This window comes from Podarcis cretensis (assembly GCF_951804945.1).
Source record: "Podarcis cretensis genome assembly, chromosome: 15".
In the NCBI taxonomy this organism is placed as follows: domain Eukaryota; kingdom Metazoa; phylum Chordata; class Lepidosauria; order Squamata; family Lacertidae; genus Podarcis; species Podarcis cretensis.
Window position 1 is genome coordinate 4,369,857 of NC_137185.1, and position 18,514 is coordinate 4,388,370.

The window sequence follows — 18,514 nt, forward strand, 5'->3', positions numbered from 1 at the left end:
TCCGCTAACCAGAGCCACATGTAAACTGGTGGCTTGGCTCGGGTGAGCGTGGCTTATCTACTGTTATCCATTGGCACAACATGCATGCCTTTGTGACAGCATAGCTGTCAAGTGTCCCTTATTTGAAGGGACAGTCCCTTATTCCATCGCCATGTCCCGCTGCTGTCCCTTATTGATGGATGTCCCTTAAATGATGTCCCTTAAATTTCAAAGGAAGCAGCTCCTCTCCCTCCCTCCCTGCCGGCCAGGGAGGAGGAAGGCTCCAACTGTGTTGCTTGGCTGTGTTGCTCACCCAATAAGAAGTCTTAGAACGACTGGGGGGTGGAGCTTGCATGCCTTGTGTGTGGCTAGTTAATGGAAGCTGAGGGGTTTTTTGAATGCTAGACGCCATTTTGTTGCATGTGCTGCTGCAAACTTTGCAGTGCAAAGCCAGGCCGGGGAGCCATCTTAAGTTGAGGCTGCATAGGCTTTGTGGTACATGTGATTCAGATTCTATTCAGTTGAACCTCTGGTTACAAAGTTGGTTGGACAGTGTTCTCGAAGCTACCCAGCATGAGTTTGACCAGACTGCAGGAGGACAGGAAGACTGGAGTGCCTGGAACAGGTGAGGCTGCAGGTCCCTTATTTTGGCTGCTGGTCCCTTATTTTCAAGGCTGCTGGTCCCTTATTTTCAAATCTGTAAGTTGACAGCTATGTGTGCCAGGCATCCCCAAACTCGGCCCTCCAGATGTTTTGGGACTACAGTTCCCAACATCCCTTACCACTGTTCCTGTTAGCTAGGGATGCTGGGAGTTGTAGTCCCAAAACATCTGGAGGGCCGAGTTTGGGGATGCCCACTCTGTGCAGATCTGCACTTATGACAGCTCACCGATTTAAACACAAAACATTAAAGGTGGCCAGTATAGCGACACAAAAGATATGGTGAAAAGCAACCAATACATATTCATATTCTTACAGGAGAGAATCATGGAGTTTGATAGGCATTTGTCATAAGGCAAACTGTGCTGAAGAACTACTTTACTTGCTATTGATAAATTGTTGGGAGTTGGAACCTACCTGCTGCACCGCAGATCGTGCAGAGTTCTACCTTTTTGCTCAATCTGGGCCGAATACGTAGCCTCTGTCCCCTATCTTCGGTCTTCGGACCTTTCTGTCTTGCTTCTAAGAAGGTGAACTGTAGCGCTCTATGTGTTGGACTACAACTGCTATCATCACTGACCATTGGCCATGCTAGCTGGGATTGATGGGAGTTGGAGTCCAGCAACTTCCGGAGGGTCACAGGTTCCTCAGCCCTGCTCTTAAAAAGGACTTTAATGACAATCGCCAAGCACACATCTGCATCTGTCGACACGTGCGTAGGGAGAAATAAGTGGGGAATTCATGGAATTTAGATCATATGTTGCTAGCACATGAAAAGCTGCACAAAGCTATACACCTGTGCAACGCTTAAGGGCCCAATCCTGTGCACGTTGACTTAGAAGGGCGCGTGCTTACGACAACACCCTGCCTGTAGCAGGTCACGTGCTCCATTCGGATTCTCGCAGAAAGAGGAAGGGCAGTTCCAGGACGCAGCGGCTTCATAGTGATGTCTGAGCATGTGCAAGGAAAGAGTCCTTCGCCTCCCTGCCCTCACTTGTTTCAAACACAGACTTTAAAAACAGACTCTCACAACGTTTCCACCTTCTGACTTGACTTTGCAGACCTTTTTTTTTTCTTTGTCTCCTGCCTGCTGGATTGGCAGCAGGATTTCGGAGGGTGCTTGGGGACGGAATCCTGGGTCCCCGTCCCCACCCCGCGAAAACCAAGACGTGCAAGCGAATATTGCTGTTATTTATTTATTTTAACCAAAAATGCAGACTAGACATATTTCAATAAAAGGTAGCTGAGCTGCAGCTCCCATCAACCCCGCATTGCAAGGGGGTTGGACTAGATGACCCTTTGGGTCCCTTCCTATTATTATTTATTCCATTATTATTATTATTATTATTATTATTATTATTCCATTAACCCCTGTCAACACGTTCAGTGATGTGGAATGATGCAGTCTAGATCAGTGTTTACCAACCTTTGGTCTCCAGCTGTTTATGGACTACAATTCCCATCATCCCTGACCACTGGGTCTTGCTAGCTAGGGATGATGGGAGTTGTAGTCCAAAAACAGCTAGAGGCCAAAGGTTGGGAAACACTGGTCTAGATACCTTACTAGATACCTAGTAAGCCTGCCTGCCTAGGGTGCAACCTGACAAAACGAAGCTGTGGGGTGTGGAAGCAACCGGGAAATCTCGCCTTCCGACTCTGGAAGTGTGTCACTCTTCACTTTTTCCTATCTCTACGTTCGCAGAAGGCCATTTCTTTCCAGCCGCGGCGGCTTATTGGCTGCTGCTTCGACACATATCGCGTTCTTTTTCCTGCCCGCGCCTGCGCAGTTTCTTCCTTCGTGCTTCCCGGGCTTCGGACGGCGGCTGCTCCCGGGGGGCGACAAAACAGCCCTGCAAGGAGGCTCGCGGTCCCGCTGCAAAAGGCGAGGATGGTTGGCGCGACGGCGGTGCAAGGCCCCGTGGGCTTGCATGAGTTGCTGCTGGCTGGAGCGGAGAGGGGAAGCAGCAGCAGCGCTGGCATTGCTGCCACCACCCCTGCCGCCAGCACTGCAGCCGCTGCTCCTGCTGCCGCTGCCGCCCCCGCTGCTCCTACCACCAGCACCACCACCAGCAGCAGCAGCGTCGCCCCCGGGGTAGTTACCCCGGGGGAGGAAGAAGAGGTCTGCGTGGTGGGGATCTTCGGGAAGACCGCCTTGCAGCTCAGCTCGGAGAAGGCGGCCTTGGTGAACACGGTGTGCGACAGGCAAGTCTTCCCCCTCTTCCAGCGCGGCGGCGAGGCCAGATCTTCCGCTGGAGGAACTGATAGTGGAGGAGGGGAAGGTGGTGGTGGTGGTGGCGGCGGCGGCGCAGACCCAGGAACCGTTTCCCCCTCGGCTTCTTCCTCCGCTTCCTCTTCCTCCGCTTCCTCTTCCGCCACCTCCTCTTCCCAGGGCGACTACAACCTTCTGGAAGCCTATTACAGCCAGGATTGCAAGGTGCTCTACCTGGTCCTCACGTCCATCTGCGACAGCCACCAGCTTCTGCAAGCCTGCAAGGACCTGGATGCCATGGGGGATGCCCGAGGGCCTGGCAGCTTGGGGGCTCACCTCCTGGCCCCGGGCGGCTCCCAGCTGCCCCACGCCGAGGCCCACGAGTTCTGGAAGCACCAGGAGAAGCTCCACTGCCTCAGCCTCCTCTACCTCTTCTCCGTCTGCCACATCCTGCTCATGGTCCACCCCACCTGCTCCTTCGACATCACCTACGACCGGGTCTTCCGAGCCTTGGACGGCTTGCGGCAGAAAGTGCTGCCCTCTCTGAAGGCCGCTATCAAGGACTGCCCCGTTGGCAAGGACTGGAAGCTCAACTGCAGGCCTTGCCCGCCCCGCCTCCTCTTCCTCTTCCAGCTCAACGGTGCCCTGAAGGTGGAGCCCGCGCCCAGCAGGGGGCAGGAGTTCTGTGGGCACCTGGAGAAGCCCCCCGCGAAGAAGCACTCTCCCAAGCGGCGACTCCAGCATGCCTTGGAGGACCAGATCTACCGCATCTTCCGCAAGAGCCGGGTCTTGACCAACCAGAGCATCAACTGCCTCTTCACCGTCCCGGCCAACCAGGCTTTTGTTTACATCGTGGCCGGCGGGGCACAAGAGGGCGACGACCCCATTGCTGTCTTGCTGGACCAGCTGCGGAGCAACTGCACCACCCGGGAGGCGGAGGCCTCGCTGGCGCCTGCCTTGGCTGGGCCTCGGAGGTACCAGGCCATGCGGCACGGGAGACAGCAGCTGTCTTTCCACGTGGAGAGCAGCAGCAGCAGTTCCAGCTCCTCGGGGCAGCTGGTGGACTGCACCTTGAAGGAGTTCCTCTTCCAGCACGTGGAGCTGGTCCTGGGCAAGAAGGGCTTTGACGACAGTGTAGGGAGGAACCCGCAGCCTTCCCACTTTGAGCTGCCCACCTACCAGAAGTGGGTGGCCACAGCCCTGAAGCTGTACGAAGTGGCCATTGAAGGCAAGGACAGCGACCCATCTTCGGCCATCGGGGAGCTAACCTCCAAAATCATGGGGAGCATCAAGGTTTTGGAAGGCTACCTGGACATTGACACCAAGTTCTCAGAGAACCGCTGCCAGAAGGCCCTCCCCATGGCCCACAGTGCCTACCAGTCCAACCTGCCCCACAACTATACCATGACTGTCCACAAGAACCAGCTGGCCCAGGCCTTGCGGGTCTACAGCCAGCACGCCCGGGGACCAGCCTTTCACAAGTACGCCCTGCAGCTGCATGAAGACTGCTACAAGTTCTGGAGCAACGGGCACCAGCTGTGTGAGGAGAGGAGCTTGACAGACCAGCATTGCGTGCATAAATTTCACTTGCTTCCAAAATCGGGTAAGTTCAGGTCATTCGGGGTTTAGAAGCTCACGGTCTGGACTGTCTTCCTTCCTCTGCTCCCAATTTTAGATTTGTTTGCATATGCATCTCACTTAATATACGCTCACACAAGTTTGGAAATGGGCCCTGCCAGATCACACTAGGCAGGAAGGCCAAGTCTTTTTGCAAATCTTTTAGGTTTCTAGCCCTCATTGTCCTTCACAATATTGTTCAATCATTTCCTGCTACGTGTTCAACTTCCAGAGTGGGGTATCCCTAATTGAAAGGTGAAACTTTCAGCATGTCACGTTTTTCTATATACACATATATGGATGGATGGAGATACACACACACACACATACATTTTAGACTTAGGGGTCTTTAATCTGTCCTATCTGCATTAAAAGCAAGTACAAAATATTTAGTATAATGACAAGCACCCTTTTGAATAAAATCTGTGGCAAGAAATGTTTTCTGGGATAAAAAGAGCTTGCATCACTTCCAAAATGCATGGGTTTTTTGGACTGAAAAAAGTGGGGTTATGATTCTCAAGTTTCTGAATTATGTGTTGTTCAAAGCTTTTAAAGAAGCAAATAAGTCAAAGGAACCAACTGATGGAAGTTTTCCTTCTGTGGCTCTCTTTTTAGGGGAGAAACCTGAACCAGACAGGAACCCACCTGTGCTGTACCATAACAGTCGAGCTCGCTCCACTGGCACCTGCAACTGTGGGAGGAAACAAGCACCCCGGGATGACCCATTCGACATCAAAGCAGCAAATTACGATTTCTATCAGGTAATTATTTGTCACCTTCCCCTTGCAATACAGTTCTTAGATAGATGGGTAAACTAACAGTTGAAGACTCTTTAGGGCCACACTCCTTCTGGGGTAATCTGTCAGGGGCTGCCTTCCGCAGTTGGAATCTGGGCTGCAAGTGGGCAGCTTCCTGCCTTTCCCTGCTCCTTCTGCCCACCCGCCCCTGTGCTTTTCCTGCTTCCCTCTTCATCTCCCCCCAGCAAGTTGCAAGGAAAGGGTTAGATTGCTCTTGCCCAAAGCTCTAAGCCAATTGCTTACAGAGGGCTTTTGTACTTAGGCCAGGGGCAATAGATTTCCCACCCCTTTTTGAACTAAAGAGTGGGGCCAGGTGCATCTTCCCTTTGCTGCTCAGGAGGGAGGGGGGCACAACCTCCCAGCAGCCTTTGGATACCCAGCTTCCAGGCCTTGGGCTTTTACACAGCATGTTCCTGGAGGCATCTATATCGCAAGGGTGGCGAATCTCTGGCCCCAGGCGTGGCTCTCTGTGCCCCTCAGGACTCTCCCCAAGCCACCACTGTCTCTTAGGCCACATTTCCATTAGTTGCTTTTGCCTGACTTGAATGCATCGTTGCGACAATTGTTATTATAACTGGGGCAGTTCACAGAATAAAATACAAGATAAAACACCAGTAAATAATTAAACCAACCCCTGGTTGAAGGGGAACAATGGGCCTTGCTCACCTAGAAGGATGGGGGGGGTGTCTGTGTGCAGATACGGCTGCCTTATGCATGACTGGGCTATGGCCTGTGTTACAAAGATAGGAATCTCATCTATTGCTCCACGTGCTTTTGCATCTGTTTTGCATCCACCACTGTTATGCAGCCCCGCAGAAGGTTACCTACAAGGAAACACGACCCTCAAGCTGAAAAATGTTCCCCACCCGGTTCTAGGTTGCAAACCTTCTCATTTCTGCCCCTTTCTTTTGCTTTCCTAGCTGCTGGAAGAGAAATGCTGCGGTAAACTGGACCACATCAACTTCCCCATCTTCCAGCCAAGCACTCCAGATCCAGCACCGGCAAAGAATGAGACGTCGCCCAGCCCTCCAGAGGGCGAAGCCGAAAAGCTGAAGGAGAAGGAGCCGCAGACTCAGGGGGAGAGCACCAGCCTGAGCTTAGCACTCAGTCTGGGTCAGTCCACGGACAGCCTGGGGACCTACCCAGCCGACCCTCAGGGCGGAGGGAACAACACGGAGTCTCACGGGCAGGCAGCTGACTCCAAAGGAGAGAAGAGGCCCAGCTTGGTTGACCGCCAAGCCTCGACGGTTGAGTATCTGCCAGGGATGCTCCACTCCAATTGCCCCAAGGGCCTCCTGCCCAAGTTTTCCAGCTGGTCGCTGGTAAAACTCGGCCCTGCCAAGGCTTACAACTTCCACACCGGCTTAGACCAGCAGGGTTTCATCCTGGGAACGAATTACCTAATGCCTTGGGACATTGTCATCCGGACACGGACGGAAGAGGAGGGGGAGCTGGACACGAATTCCTGGCCAGCTCCTAACAAGGCTGTCCTTGGGAAAAGGAGCGCAGTCGTCATGGGCAGAGGGAGGCGGCGGGACGACGTGGCCCGGGCCTTTGTGGGGTTCGAGTACGAGGATGCCCGCGGCCGGAGGTTCATGTGCTCGGGCCCCGAGAAAGTCATGAAGGTGATGGGAGGGGGGCCAAAGGAATCGGCTCTCAAGGCTCTCAACTCCGACATGCCCCTGTACATCCTGTCGTCCAACCCGGGGCGGGGGCTGAAGCCACACTATGCTCAGCTGATGAGACTCTTTGTTGTGGTGCCTGATGCTCCGCTGCAGATAGTACTGACTCCACAGGTGAGAAGATTATGGAAAAGCTGGAGTGTATTACGCTCAGGTCCTGCTGGTGGGTTTCTGGCGTATGTGAGAACAGGATGCTGGACTAGATGGGCCATTGGCTGTTCTTAGCACACATGGCAGGGTCTGGTTTTATAGGTCAGGGGAAGGTTGCGCAATATAATAAGTCTTCACAGGATAACTGCAGCAACTGACGTTAGAGAGAAATGTATCAGTATTTCAACCTGTGTTATAGTGAATGCTCTTAGAACATGAGTAGTGGTAATCCATAGCAGCAGCAGAATGCTAGGCCTATACTAAATGCATTTCTTAGATTTACACTCTACCTTTCCAAGGCTTGTGGTCATAGTTTCCCTGCAGTTTTTATCTTTGCACAAAATCGGCTAAGAGGGGGAGGTGACTGGCCCAGGGAGTAGGGCAGTTCTTTTGAAGAGGAGGGCAGATCAAATAGCTTTGTGAATTTTGCCTGTTTGGAGGCACTGATAGGCTGTATCACACATCATGGCTGGGTGTGGGAAACTTCAGGTCCTGATGTGGACCTAAGTCCTCCAGCTCTTACTCTCTCTGTGGCCTTTGGGGTTCTCACTCCAGGCCCCACACCCTTTGGAGTGCTTTTGCCTGACTGGAATGTGTCCTGGGAGAGTGGCAATACCTCTTGTTTGCCTGGATAGAGTGGGCTTATGTAGAAGCCCCTGACTTTTGCATGGCTAGAGTGTAGCCTGAGATTCACATCCATAGATCACTCACTTTTGCCTGTGACCCTACCCACGACTCACATGTGGCCCCTCAGAAGGTTCCCCACAAATGAATGTGGCCCTTGGGGTGGAAATGCTTCCTCACCCCTGGTTTATATCATGTTACCTTTATTTGTATTCAGGGTGCCATGAGACCACTACACTTGATCTTAGCCACAAGGCTGAGAAGTAGATGGCTTTAAAAGAGGACAGGGCAAATTCATGGAGGATAAGGCTATCAATGAATGGCTATGAGCCATGATGGCTATGCTCTGCCTCTACAGCTGGAGCAAGTAGTAAGCTTCTGAATACCAGTTGTGCGAAACCACAGGAAGGGAGAGTTGATCCTGTGCTTGAATCCTGGTTTCCCATAGGTATCTGGGTAGCCATGAGCCACTGGCCTGATCCAGTAGGCTTTTCGTATGAGAGACTTGTCATTTTGCTACAGCTGCCTGTCTGGAGATTTTGTTTATGTTTGTTTCTCTTTCATTCCTAGGTTCAGCCAGGGCCACCTCCTTGCCCTGTGTTTTACCCGGAGAAACAAGAGATAAAACTTCCTTCTGATGGACTGTGGGTTCTTCGGTTTCCTTACGCCTATGTGACGGAACGTGGACCGTCCTTCCCTCCAAAGGAAAACCAGCAGCTCATGAGTTACAAGGTGCTTCGAGGAATATTAAAAGCTGTGATACAATAGGACTTACTTGACCACACAAGTTGAATTGGCTTTGGAATTTAGTATTTTCTCCCCCCCCCACCTCACCCCATTCTAAATGACGGATTTTGATTAACAACAGCTGGAATTCACACAGCAATCACTGCTTTGATTTTATTGCACTTAAAAAGTCCCGGTGTTGAAACCATATGTATGTGCCAAGTCCTATCAGAGACCCTGGACTGGTGGGGTATATTAATGCAGGAGCCAAATTAAGTTCTAGTATGTAAAGGTCTGTGGATCAAGATGAAAAAAGGAAAAATAAAACATAAGACCTGTGCTTAAGTCATTACTGTTTTATATTGTATTCAAGTGGCTGCAACAACATACTGAAGTATATCCTCACTCTGCTGGCTGGGGCTGATGGAATTTGCTCTTAAGAGGAGGGGGATACAAAGAGAGATGAAATGAAAAATCAGCTAAAAAGTGCTGCATTAAAGGACGTTCTGGATGCTATTTATTATTATCATTATTTAATGTTTATATCCCACTCTTTTACCAATAAATACTCAGAGCCGCTTAAAAAAAAGTGGGACACAATGATGCGATAAAGAACAAATAAAGCACTTTTAAAAGGATTAGACGCAACTAACCATAAAAGGCAGCAGTTATAAACAACAGCAGAGCTAGATGGTAAATGCCTATTTGCATAATTTCTGTTTCTTTCCAGAAAATTTCAGGGCCAGGCAAGTCACCATAGGGAGGGCATTTCGAACCATCGGCACCACTACTGAAAAGGCCCTGTCTCTTGTGTTTAGTCACTTTGATCATTCATGCAGGGAGCAGGGCCTCCAAAATAGATCTTAAAATGTGGACAGCTTTATATAAGAATCCTTGTGGGTAATCATTGGATCTAGCACAAGTATAGAATTATATGCTCCAGTCATCAGGTGCCCCTAGTAATTCTGGTCACCTCCCTTTGGACCGACTGAAGTTTCCAAATCCTCTATCCAGTTTCCTGGGAATAAATGCCACTGAATTCAGTGAAACTTACGTACTTCCGAGTAGACAGCCAAAGGATTGTACTGAAGTGTGGATGTCATGTCCATCTTCTATAAAAGGTGATTCAATCAAAGCTGCCAAAAGGCAATCTTGGCTGAAGCAGGTAAAACATACATCTGGCAGCTAATTGTCTCCTGCTTGACAAAAGGGGAAGGGGTGAGAAGGAAAAACACAGACCATTAAGAAACAGATATTTTATGTGGACATATCTTTTTTATATATAAAAAAGCAGAACTTGAACTAAAAACTTCTTAAACATCAGCGATTCTTTTAAAGTGTTGCAACAACAAAAGGCACTGGTTGGGTTTTTTTGCTGCTGTGTGGTTTGGACTTCCAGCTAATTCCAGATGTGGAATAGCATGTTACAATTATTCAAACATGATTGGGAAATACTCTGGCCTGGTCAGATGTTTTTTGCTTTTTGTTTAATCTATGCACATTCCTGGCCTTGAACCTTTGCCTTTAAAAGAGGAGCAAGGCCTGCCAATGACCTTTTGGACTATGCAAGTCCTTGTTCAAATTGAGCTATCCTTTTCTCCCTCTCTGCACTGTGGCTCCACCTGCTGCTCCTGCAGAAAACAGCCAAAGGCTTTGGTGCACTCTTGCAAATAATCCCATAATGTTTGTTCAGTTTTATGGCCCACCTGCAGATATGAGCCTGTGTTTAGTCATTTAGGACCTTAAAAACAGTAATCTAACCTGCCCACCTAGTGACCAGGATGGGATCTACACAGGTAACCAAGTGAGGGATTGTCAGCAATTGGAAACCTTGAGCCTTCAGGCCTAATTTGGCTTGCCTGCTCTCCCTGTTTGGCCCACAAGGCTGTTCTGGTCAAGCCATACCCACTTGTCTATAACCTGCCATGAGATGACATTGGGTACAGGGCAGATTAAGTCACAGCTGCAAAGGAACATTCTTTTTTTTTTACTGTGCCTTGAATTCAACACCTTACCCTGCTGTGCTGTTTTGTTAGGGACTGAATATGCTCTGAGACCCCCGATCGCTGCTATGTGTATCCAATCCCTGCTGAAAGCAACACAACAGGGAAGGTGCCAAATTCAAGCAGCACAGCTGCAGCTATAAAGGAACAACCTATGAGTTCCAGAAAAACATCTACTTCTGCTTCATTGACTATGCAAAAGCATTAGACTGTGTCGACCACAGCAAACTACGGCAAGTTCTTAAAGACTTTTGCCTTTGTAATGTATGCTACATTATAGCCTTGAAAATGTCAGAGGTTTCTACACATACATTTCACCAACCAGGCAAGCAAGAAACATCACAGTTCAAGGACGCATTCCAGCTGGGCAAAGGCACTCAAAGATGTGGCCTGTGGAGAGCCGTAAAGGGCCACAATTAGCCCCCAGACCTAAGGTTTCGTCCCGCTGCTGTGCATCCAGTATTTGAGATTTGGCTGAACATGCAAGGGCAGTTTATGAAGGGATTTGTAATCCTATGGAATAATGCCTGTCATTCACATCTGAGGCTCGCTTGTGGAAGCCCTTGCATTTCAGGGAACCACACGGTTGCAATTGCTTGGGCTAGCCCACTAGGGGGCTTCCAGCACAATTAAAGTTGGGAATGAAGGCACTGTATTTCAGCTTCCCTAAAGAATAATCTTCAGTTAACTGCAAGTTATGGAACATCAGTGTTTCATTTTGAACAGAAATATGTTGGAAGTGCTGCAGATATCCTTGGCCTCTTTGGGAAAACCAAATCAGATTGATTGTTTCTTTAAGTTATTGTTAAACTGGTGTCAGTTTGCATGGTGGTTTGGAACACAGTTCAGGAGGAAAGGTCTCTGTCCCAAGGAGGTTACAAACTAGAATCTGACCACAAGTGAAACAGAGGAAAGGAAACAATTTATGGTTGTATCTGTTATACAGGACAATGCTTTGTTACAGGGGAGCAGTGGTATCCAAGATGGTGCCCTCCAGATGTTGCTGGACTACAACTCCCATCATCCCTGACCATTGGCCAATGCTGCCTAGGGCTGATGGGAGTTGTAGTCCAAGGATACCCGAAGGGCACTTTAAGCTGCACCTGCAGTAGAGTTTGGGAAGCAGAGGGTTGTGTTGAAGTGTTAATGGAAAAGGTAGGTTTTGAGGAAGGGCTGGCAGGAATAAAGAGCAATGGCATTGTGCAGCTGTTCTCAGAAGCTTCTGCTCACATAGATCATCATAGAATTGTAGAGTTGTATGGGACCATGTGCGTCATCTAGTCCAACCCCCGCCATGCAGAAATCTTCTGCCCAACCTGGGGCTCGAACCTGCAACCCTGAGATTAAGAGTCTCATGCTCTACTGACTGAGCTATTGAGCCAGAACATGGTCACTAAAAATAAAATCCACCCCCCCAAAAAAAATGTTAACTTAGAATTACCATACTAATCACAGCCTCTTTTGCATCCTGGACTAAATAATAGCTGCAACTAACAGAGTGACTGCTTCGTGTCTGTGTTGGTCTGTTTTAGTTTATTAAAACCTTATTATGGAGTTAAAAGTTTGGGCATGTGTCTATGTAGCATAAGCAAATGGGGGTGTCTTAGTCAGGATGAATTAATACAATAATTGCCGTATGCAAGTCTGTTGAATATATTTTGTATATGACACTGCCCAAAAGTAGAAACCTTAGTGTGGTCTTAATTAAGTAGCATTTTTTAAAATAATAAAGAATGGCTAGGAAGATACTTTATAGACTCCTGCAACTCCACCCTGGCACCTTATGGTGAAGGGTGGGTAAGAATTTGAAATAACATCAATAACAGTAATGGGTCGTATCCATCTAAGTTCTACTCACGAGTAGCCCCATTGAAACTGATGGACTTAAAGTCATGCTCCTTCTTTTCCATGCTTCTTGTCTGAGCAAGATGAACACTGAATACTACCCAATTGCTTGGCCATGATATTATTATTATTGTCATTATTATCTTAGAAATACTAAGCTTTATTGTCACTACTGTTTTAACGTGTTGTTAATTATTATTCCGTAAACGTTGGTGGCGTTCGTCATTCTAAAGCGCGAGGAGGGGAAGAGTGACCGTTATTTCAGATTTACCTCACACACTGGATTGGCCGCGGTGGGCGGGGCGTCTGCGACCTAGCGACGGCCCGTGACGTCACAGCGGAGCCGTCACCACCGCCAGCAGCAATCCCTTTCTCTCCGCCGCCAACATTCTTCGCCGCTCCGCGCTAAAATCGTTATTGTATGACCGCGCGCTTCGCCAACCAATCAGCGCGCCGAGCGCGCTCGCGCCTACTCTCCCATCTCCCTCACCGTTATCCTTATCATCATCATCACCCCCCCCCCACCAACCGCAACTGGGACTGGCGCATGCGCTGCCGGAGTGGGCGGAGCTCCCTGGTGGTTCGGAGAAAAGACAAGGGAGCGGTGGCCGGTCGCCTCAGACCCCCGCTCAGGAGGGAGCGGGTGGTACTAGGCGAGAGGGGCTGCGTTTCCGCAGCTCTCGGCGCCTGCCGTCTTCCATTCCTCCTCGGCCGCCTGAGGAGGAGCGACCATGTCGGTCGTCTTCTACCTCCTCTCCACGCTGGGCGGCTACCTCTTCACCTCGGCGCTGCTGCTGAAGTACCCGGGCTTGCTCCACCGACCCAAGCGCCACCGCTTCCGATGCCGGCACATCTCCCACCGCGGCGGTGAGGGCGGCCGCTGGGCGTCGTTGTATTCATGTATATGCATATATATAGTCAAATCGAGAGGCAGGATTTTTTTCTTTTTCTTTTGTGAAGGGGCGCAGCTTTATTTTGGGGTGGGGGGGTGGGCGTAGCAATCGAGAGAGAGAAAAGCGGGGTGTTCTCTGGTGGAGAGGATTTTTTGGAGGGTGTTGCCCACCTTACCATTTGTAATTATTAAATACGGGTTTTTTTTAATATTGAGGCTATCCCGAAGAATATGGGAGGGAAGCTGTTACAAATTGAATCATACAATAATGGTAATTGGGGGCGGGGGTCTTGCCTTACTAATAATATTAGCCGCAGTATTTATATCCCTCTTTTAACTAGACATTTTCAATCCCAGAGCAGGGAACAAACTGATAAAAATGAACAGAGGAAAAACAATATACAAAAAATGCAAAATCATATAAACGGGGGGCGGGGCGGGGTGTCCTAGCATATTATTTATTTGTAATTATTGAATGCACTGTTTTTAATGTTATTTGTCAGTCACCCAGGGAATATGAGAGGGAAGCTGTATGAATTTAATAATATAATAATGGTAATTTTGTGGGGGAGGGAGAATTGTCCAAATATAAGTGTCCGAATGGCTATTTATTGATGGGAGGGAAGCTGTATACATTCAACAATATAATATTGGTAATGAATGTTCTTGGGGAAGTGCAGATTTTTGGTTGGGGGACAGATATTTTGCGGGGAGGTAAAAACTGGAGAGAAAACTATTACTGGGAATGTAGAGCATTTTGGGGGTGACGAGTTGGGAGAAAATATTCGGGGGGCAACAAATGGAGATAAATCTTCTGAGGAGGGGTTGAAGGGGGGCTACAAAGAACTATAGGGGCAACAGATTTTCATAGAAAAATAATACAGTCTTCTTGGGCAGGAACTGAATGGGGGGGGGGTTATGGTAGAGGAGAGAGAAGACCCACTTGCCCTCCCACCTTGGGGTGATGAAAAATGTGTATATGTACAAGGTCACACCCCCACCCCAGCCCCTGAAAATCTCTGGGTGAAGCAATTGATTGTCCTAGGGACTTCAGCGGAAATTTAAAGAGAAGAAAGGGAGAACATTGGTGGTGATGCTGCCTTGCTTGCTCACTCTCTTCCTCTCTCAAAAAAGCTGACCTTGAAATCTGTGCCCCCTCCTTGCTCCCCCGCCCCTAAGAAAAGGGGTGGAGATTGCTACCTTTCGTTCGTGCCTAGCCTCCCCCCCCAAAAAAAATAAAACACTTCTTCAGACATCAGCAAGCAAATTTTACGGTGATGATAATGTCCGAATGTTGAAATGGAGATTCTATTCTGTTTTTGTATGTTACACTGTTATTTTTAATTATCGTCTCTCTCAGGGCTGCTTCTCACCCCCTCTACACAATGGCAAGTTTCCTTTCCTCTCTCTCCCTATCCTCTTTATAGAGAGGATCTGCCTTTTCCAACATCCCCCAAATCTGGCCAGCTTTGTTTTCTAAAGTTCCCACACACACACTCCTTTATGCAGTCCTCCCCTCCAGTATCCCTTTCATTCTTCTTCCCCTTTCGTCCTCCCCAAGCCCTCCCTTTTGTCAGACACTTCTCTGCTTCAGATTTCAGAAGTATCATTTAGATTTTCCAACCTCTCCCTCCCCCTTCTGCAACTTGTCTGCTTCCTAAACTTCAACTCCTTCCACCTTTTTGCATCCTTCTGAATTCCTTTTTTGTACACCCCCCTCCCTATGCCCTGTTATCTTGTCAGCCATCTGTCAAACTTTAAATAGGCAATTTCAGAATATTCTCTTTTTTAGAGATGTTGCAAAATCTGTCTTGTTTAGACAGGCTGCAGCCCTGAGAGGGCAGCAGGGTCAGGGTTAAGCTGGGAGTAGGTGGGTTTCAGGGCAGCTAATGGACAGCATGTTTTTAAATCTTGTTTTGTTTTAAAAGCAGTCCCAAGTTCATATGGAGATAGGGCTTGAAAAAAAATCAATGAACCATAATCCTGTGCCTGTCTTTTTGGGAAATGTTGTTGTTGTTGTTGTTGTTGTTAACAATGTTTCTATACTGCCTTTCGTCCGAGGATCACAGGGTTTACAGGTTTACAGTATAAAAACACAACAATACATACCATATGCATGCCAGACCTTTATTGAGCAACCTGTGCTTAAATTGTGTTGGACGCTTTGTAACTTTGTGAGCACACATCTCGCCGTAGTTATTCCCTACCCCTTTATGATAGGAAGGTCTATCCTCCCCATCCCAAATCTGTTACCTCTCACCATTTGATACCAGCTTCCTTAGAGTTGAATGTCAACTACATGTGCTGAAAAGGAAGTAATAAAAAGGTAAGAGGTACCAGCAGCTATGTGTTCATTAGCATTGTAATAAATAAGAAGAACATAAGAAGAGCCTCTTGGATCAGGCCAAAGTGAGCCCATCTAGCTCAGCATCCTGTTCTCACAGTAGAGGTAGGAGGTAAAATGCTCACCATGCTCCTTTTTTGCAAGAGGGGTTTCTGAATCCTTTAATGGTATATTTCACAACCCTACACTTTATCTTAGTAATTGCTCAGCTAGGTCATTTCAGCAGCCAATGGCAATTAAAATGTCATCTTTCCTCAAGGGATTTCACTTGACTCACTTTCTAATCTGTGACAGAGAGAAGGCGGAACTGCACAACACCTATTTTGCCTCTGTCTTCATCCAAAAGGAAAATGGCGCATAACCTGGTAAATCATGCAACACAATAAATAACAATAAATCAGGCAAGGAGGGAGATGAAGCCCAAGATAGGAAAAGAGCCCAAGATAGGAAAGGGAACACCTAGCTGCTTTAAATGAACTCACATCTCCAGGACCTGATGAGCTGCACCCAAGGGTACTAAAGGAGCTTGCAGATATCATCTCAGAGCATCTGTTTATAAACTTTGTGAACTCTTGGAGAGCAGGCGAGGTCCCTGCAGACTGGAGGCGGACAAATGTTGTTTCCATCTTTGAAAGGGGTGTGGGAGAACAACAAAAAGTTCAGTGGTTCTCAGTGTGTGTGGCATACCCAAACTAACAAAATGAATTTCAGCAGGGACAAATGTAAGGTTCTACACTTAGGAAGGAATAAGAAGCTGTGCAAATATAAGATGGGGGACACCTGTGAACAGGATCTAGGGGTCTTAATAGACCACAAGCTGAACACAAGTCAGCAGAGTGATGCAGCAGCAAAAAAAAAGCTAATGCTATTTTAGGCTGCATCAGCAGAAGTATGGTGTCCCCATCATATTAGTCCTGTTCTGTTCTGCCTTGGTCCATTCTGCCTTAGAGTCTGTCGAATTCTAGGCACTACAATTTAATAAGGACATTTACAATCTGGAATGTCTGCAGGGGAGGGTGTCCAAGATAATAATGGGTCTGGAAACGAAGACTTATGAGGAATGGTTGATGGAACTGGGTATGTTTGGTAAAGAGGACACTGAGATATGATAGCCATCTTCAAATATCGTAAGGGGCTATCACATGGAAGGTGGATCAAACTTGTTTTCTTCTGCTCTGGAGGGTAGGACCCAAACCAATGGATTCATGTTACAAGAAAAGAGATTCTGACTAAACACCAGGAAGAATTTATTGACAGTGGAACAGACTCCCACAAGAGGGGTGGACTCTCCTTCCTTGAAGGTTTTAAAGCAGAGGTTGAATTCATGTGTGATCTAGTGGAGATATCTGCCTTGCAGGGAGTTGGATTAGATGACCCTCAGAGTTCCTTCCAGTGCTACAGTTCTATGCTTCTAATCCAGAAGCTTTTAAATGAATGGATGAGGGCATATAAGCAGTCACAGAACCTGCAGTCCAGTCCTGAGCTGTTAATACCTGCCTTGCACTCTGAACTGAGGCTGCTTTCTGCGTGATGAAGCTTCCCAAGAGTAAACCTCCATCAGCGCATTCCATGAAGATTATCCTGCAAAGCTAATGCCTTCCACTCCTATTGTGCAAAAGTAAGATGTGTGACCAAACAAAGTTGTGACCTTCAGTTGAAGTGGGATACTTGCCTTGTTTGAACTGGTTCTTGTATTGTCCCTGAAGAGGCTGGCCAGACCAAGGCTGTTTTCTGCAGGAATTAGCTTTAAGTACAGATGTTTAAGTACAGCTGTGTGCAAGGATGATCAGGATTTTTCAGCTCCATCAAAAGAATTTAGGCATCTGAATGACAAGATCCTTGTCACCTTTTCCTTGCTCCATTCACCTGCTTATACTACTTCCATTTGCTGCCTTCCATGCATCCCCTAAGGGACGCGGGTGGCGCTGTGGGTTAAAGCACAGAGCCTAGGACTTGCCGATCAGAAGGTCGGCAGTTCGAATCCCCACGATGGGGTGAGCTCCCGTTGCTCGGTCCCTGCTCCTGCCAACCTAGCAGTTCGAAAGCACGTCAAAGTGCAAGTAGATAAATAGGTACCGCTCCGGCGGGAAGGTAAATGGCATTTCCGTGCGCTGCTCTGGCTCGCCAGAAGCAGCTCAGTCATGCTGGCCACGTGACCCGGAAGCTGTACGCCTGCTCCCTCGGCCAATAAAGTGAGATGAGCGCCGCAACACCAGAGTCGGCCACGACTGGACCTAATGGTCAGGGGTCCCTTTACCTTTTACCTATGCATCCCCTAGACCTGGAATATAACTAGAACTCACCAGGTTAAGACTCTCTCCCACCTCTATAAAATCTTTCTCTGTTGCATCCTTGTGTTCGTTTGCTGGTTGTAATCACAGAAGAATTGACCCTTTCCTCACCTCTGCTCCTCCATCAAGCTGAATTCTCTCCTTTGGTTTTCGTCTTCCATTATTTAGATTTTTAATGCTCTCTGGGCAGGGATACTGGTTCTTCACAGGGGCAGGGAGAAAAGGGAGGCTTTCTTATTTGTGTTGGGTCAATGCCTTCTGTCCTGATGAATGTGATGTGCCTTGTTTTAAGGCCTTTTAATCTTTCTAGCTGCTGGCTGTACTGTTACCTGCCATATAAAAGCCACCTTGTTTGCGGCCTCCCATCTAATTCAGAAATCAAACTCTGCCTCATCCTGAGCATCAACATGAATGCTTCAAGTTGTCTCAGTTTACAAGCCTTCATAGAACTTCCTCATCTATTATTAGTAGACAGACCTGCATTAAGAAACTGCTTGTTCTGGAAGATGAGTAACTGAGCTCTCAGATACTCTTATTCCAGAGCCCTGAATCTCCCATCCCTGAGTGGATGAGCTTTCTTTTTTACTTGTGCTACACAATATGCTTTCTACTGAGTAGATTTGAATGAACGATGCTTGCAGAAGTTCAGTACCAGAGCTGCCAAACATGCAAATATGAGGCCTTTGTTTGGCCTG

General features: G+C 48.1%; 2 protein-coding genes and 1 long non-coding RNA gene across 4 annotated transcripts in view; 2 read left to right on the forward strand and 1 right to left on the reverse strand.

The window, feature by feature from the left end:
- The first annotated feature begins 2,431 nt into the window (after positions 1-2,431).
- On the forward strand, positions 2,432-8,789 carry SMG8 (SMG8 nonsense mediated mRNA decay factor). The gene is made up of 4 exons (XM_079955460.1): positions 2,432-4,451; positions 5,081-5,226; positions 6,183-7,058; positions 8,289-8,789. The coding sequence occupies exons 1-4, from the start codon at positions 2,528-2,530 to the stop codon at positions 8,484-8,486; spliced, it is 3,144 nt and encodes a 1,047-aa protein (XP_079811586.1). The 5' UTR covers positions 2,432-2,527; the 3' UTR covers positions 8,487-8,789.
- LOC307204325 lies at positions 8,790-12,676 on the reverse strand. Of its 2 annotated transcripts, none has more exons than XR_013833584.1 (3): positions 12,564-12,676; positions 9,503-9,640; positions 8,790-8,879 (listed from the first exon to the last, which is right to left on the reverse strand). It is a non-coding gene; the product is annotated as an uncharacterized lncRNA (long non-coding RNA). The 2 variants fall into 2 exon arrangements; XR_013833585.1 differs by lacking the exon at positions 12,564-12,676 and adding an exon at positions 12,306-12,551.
- Positions 12,677-12,984: 308 nt separating this feature from the next.
- The window catches only part of GDPD1 (glycerophosphodiester phosphodiesterase domain containing 1), a 29,164-nt gene continuing 23,634 nt past the window's right edge, over positions 12,985-18,514 (forward strand). Inside the window, exon 1 of the mRNA XM_079955838.1 lies at positions 12,985-13,159. Within this exon, the coding sequence (XP_079811964.1) occupies positions 13,024-13,159 (136 nt within the window). The 5' untranslated portion in view covers positions 12,985-13,023. The remainder of the gene's footprint in view (positions 13,160-18,514) is intronic.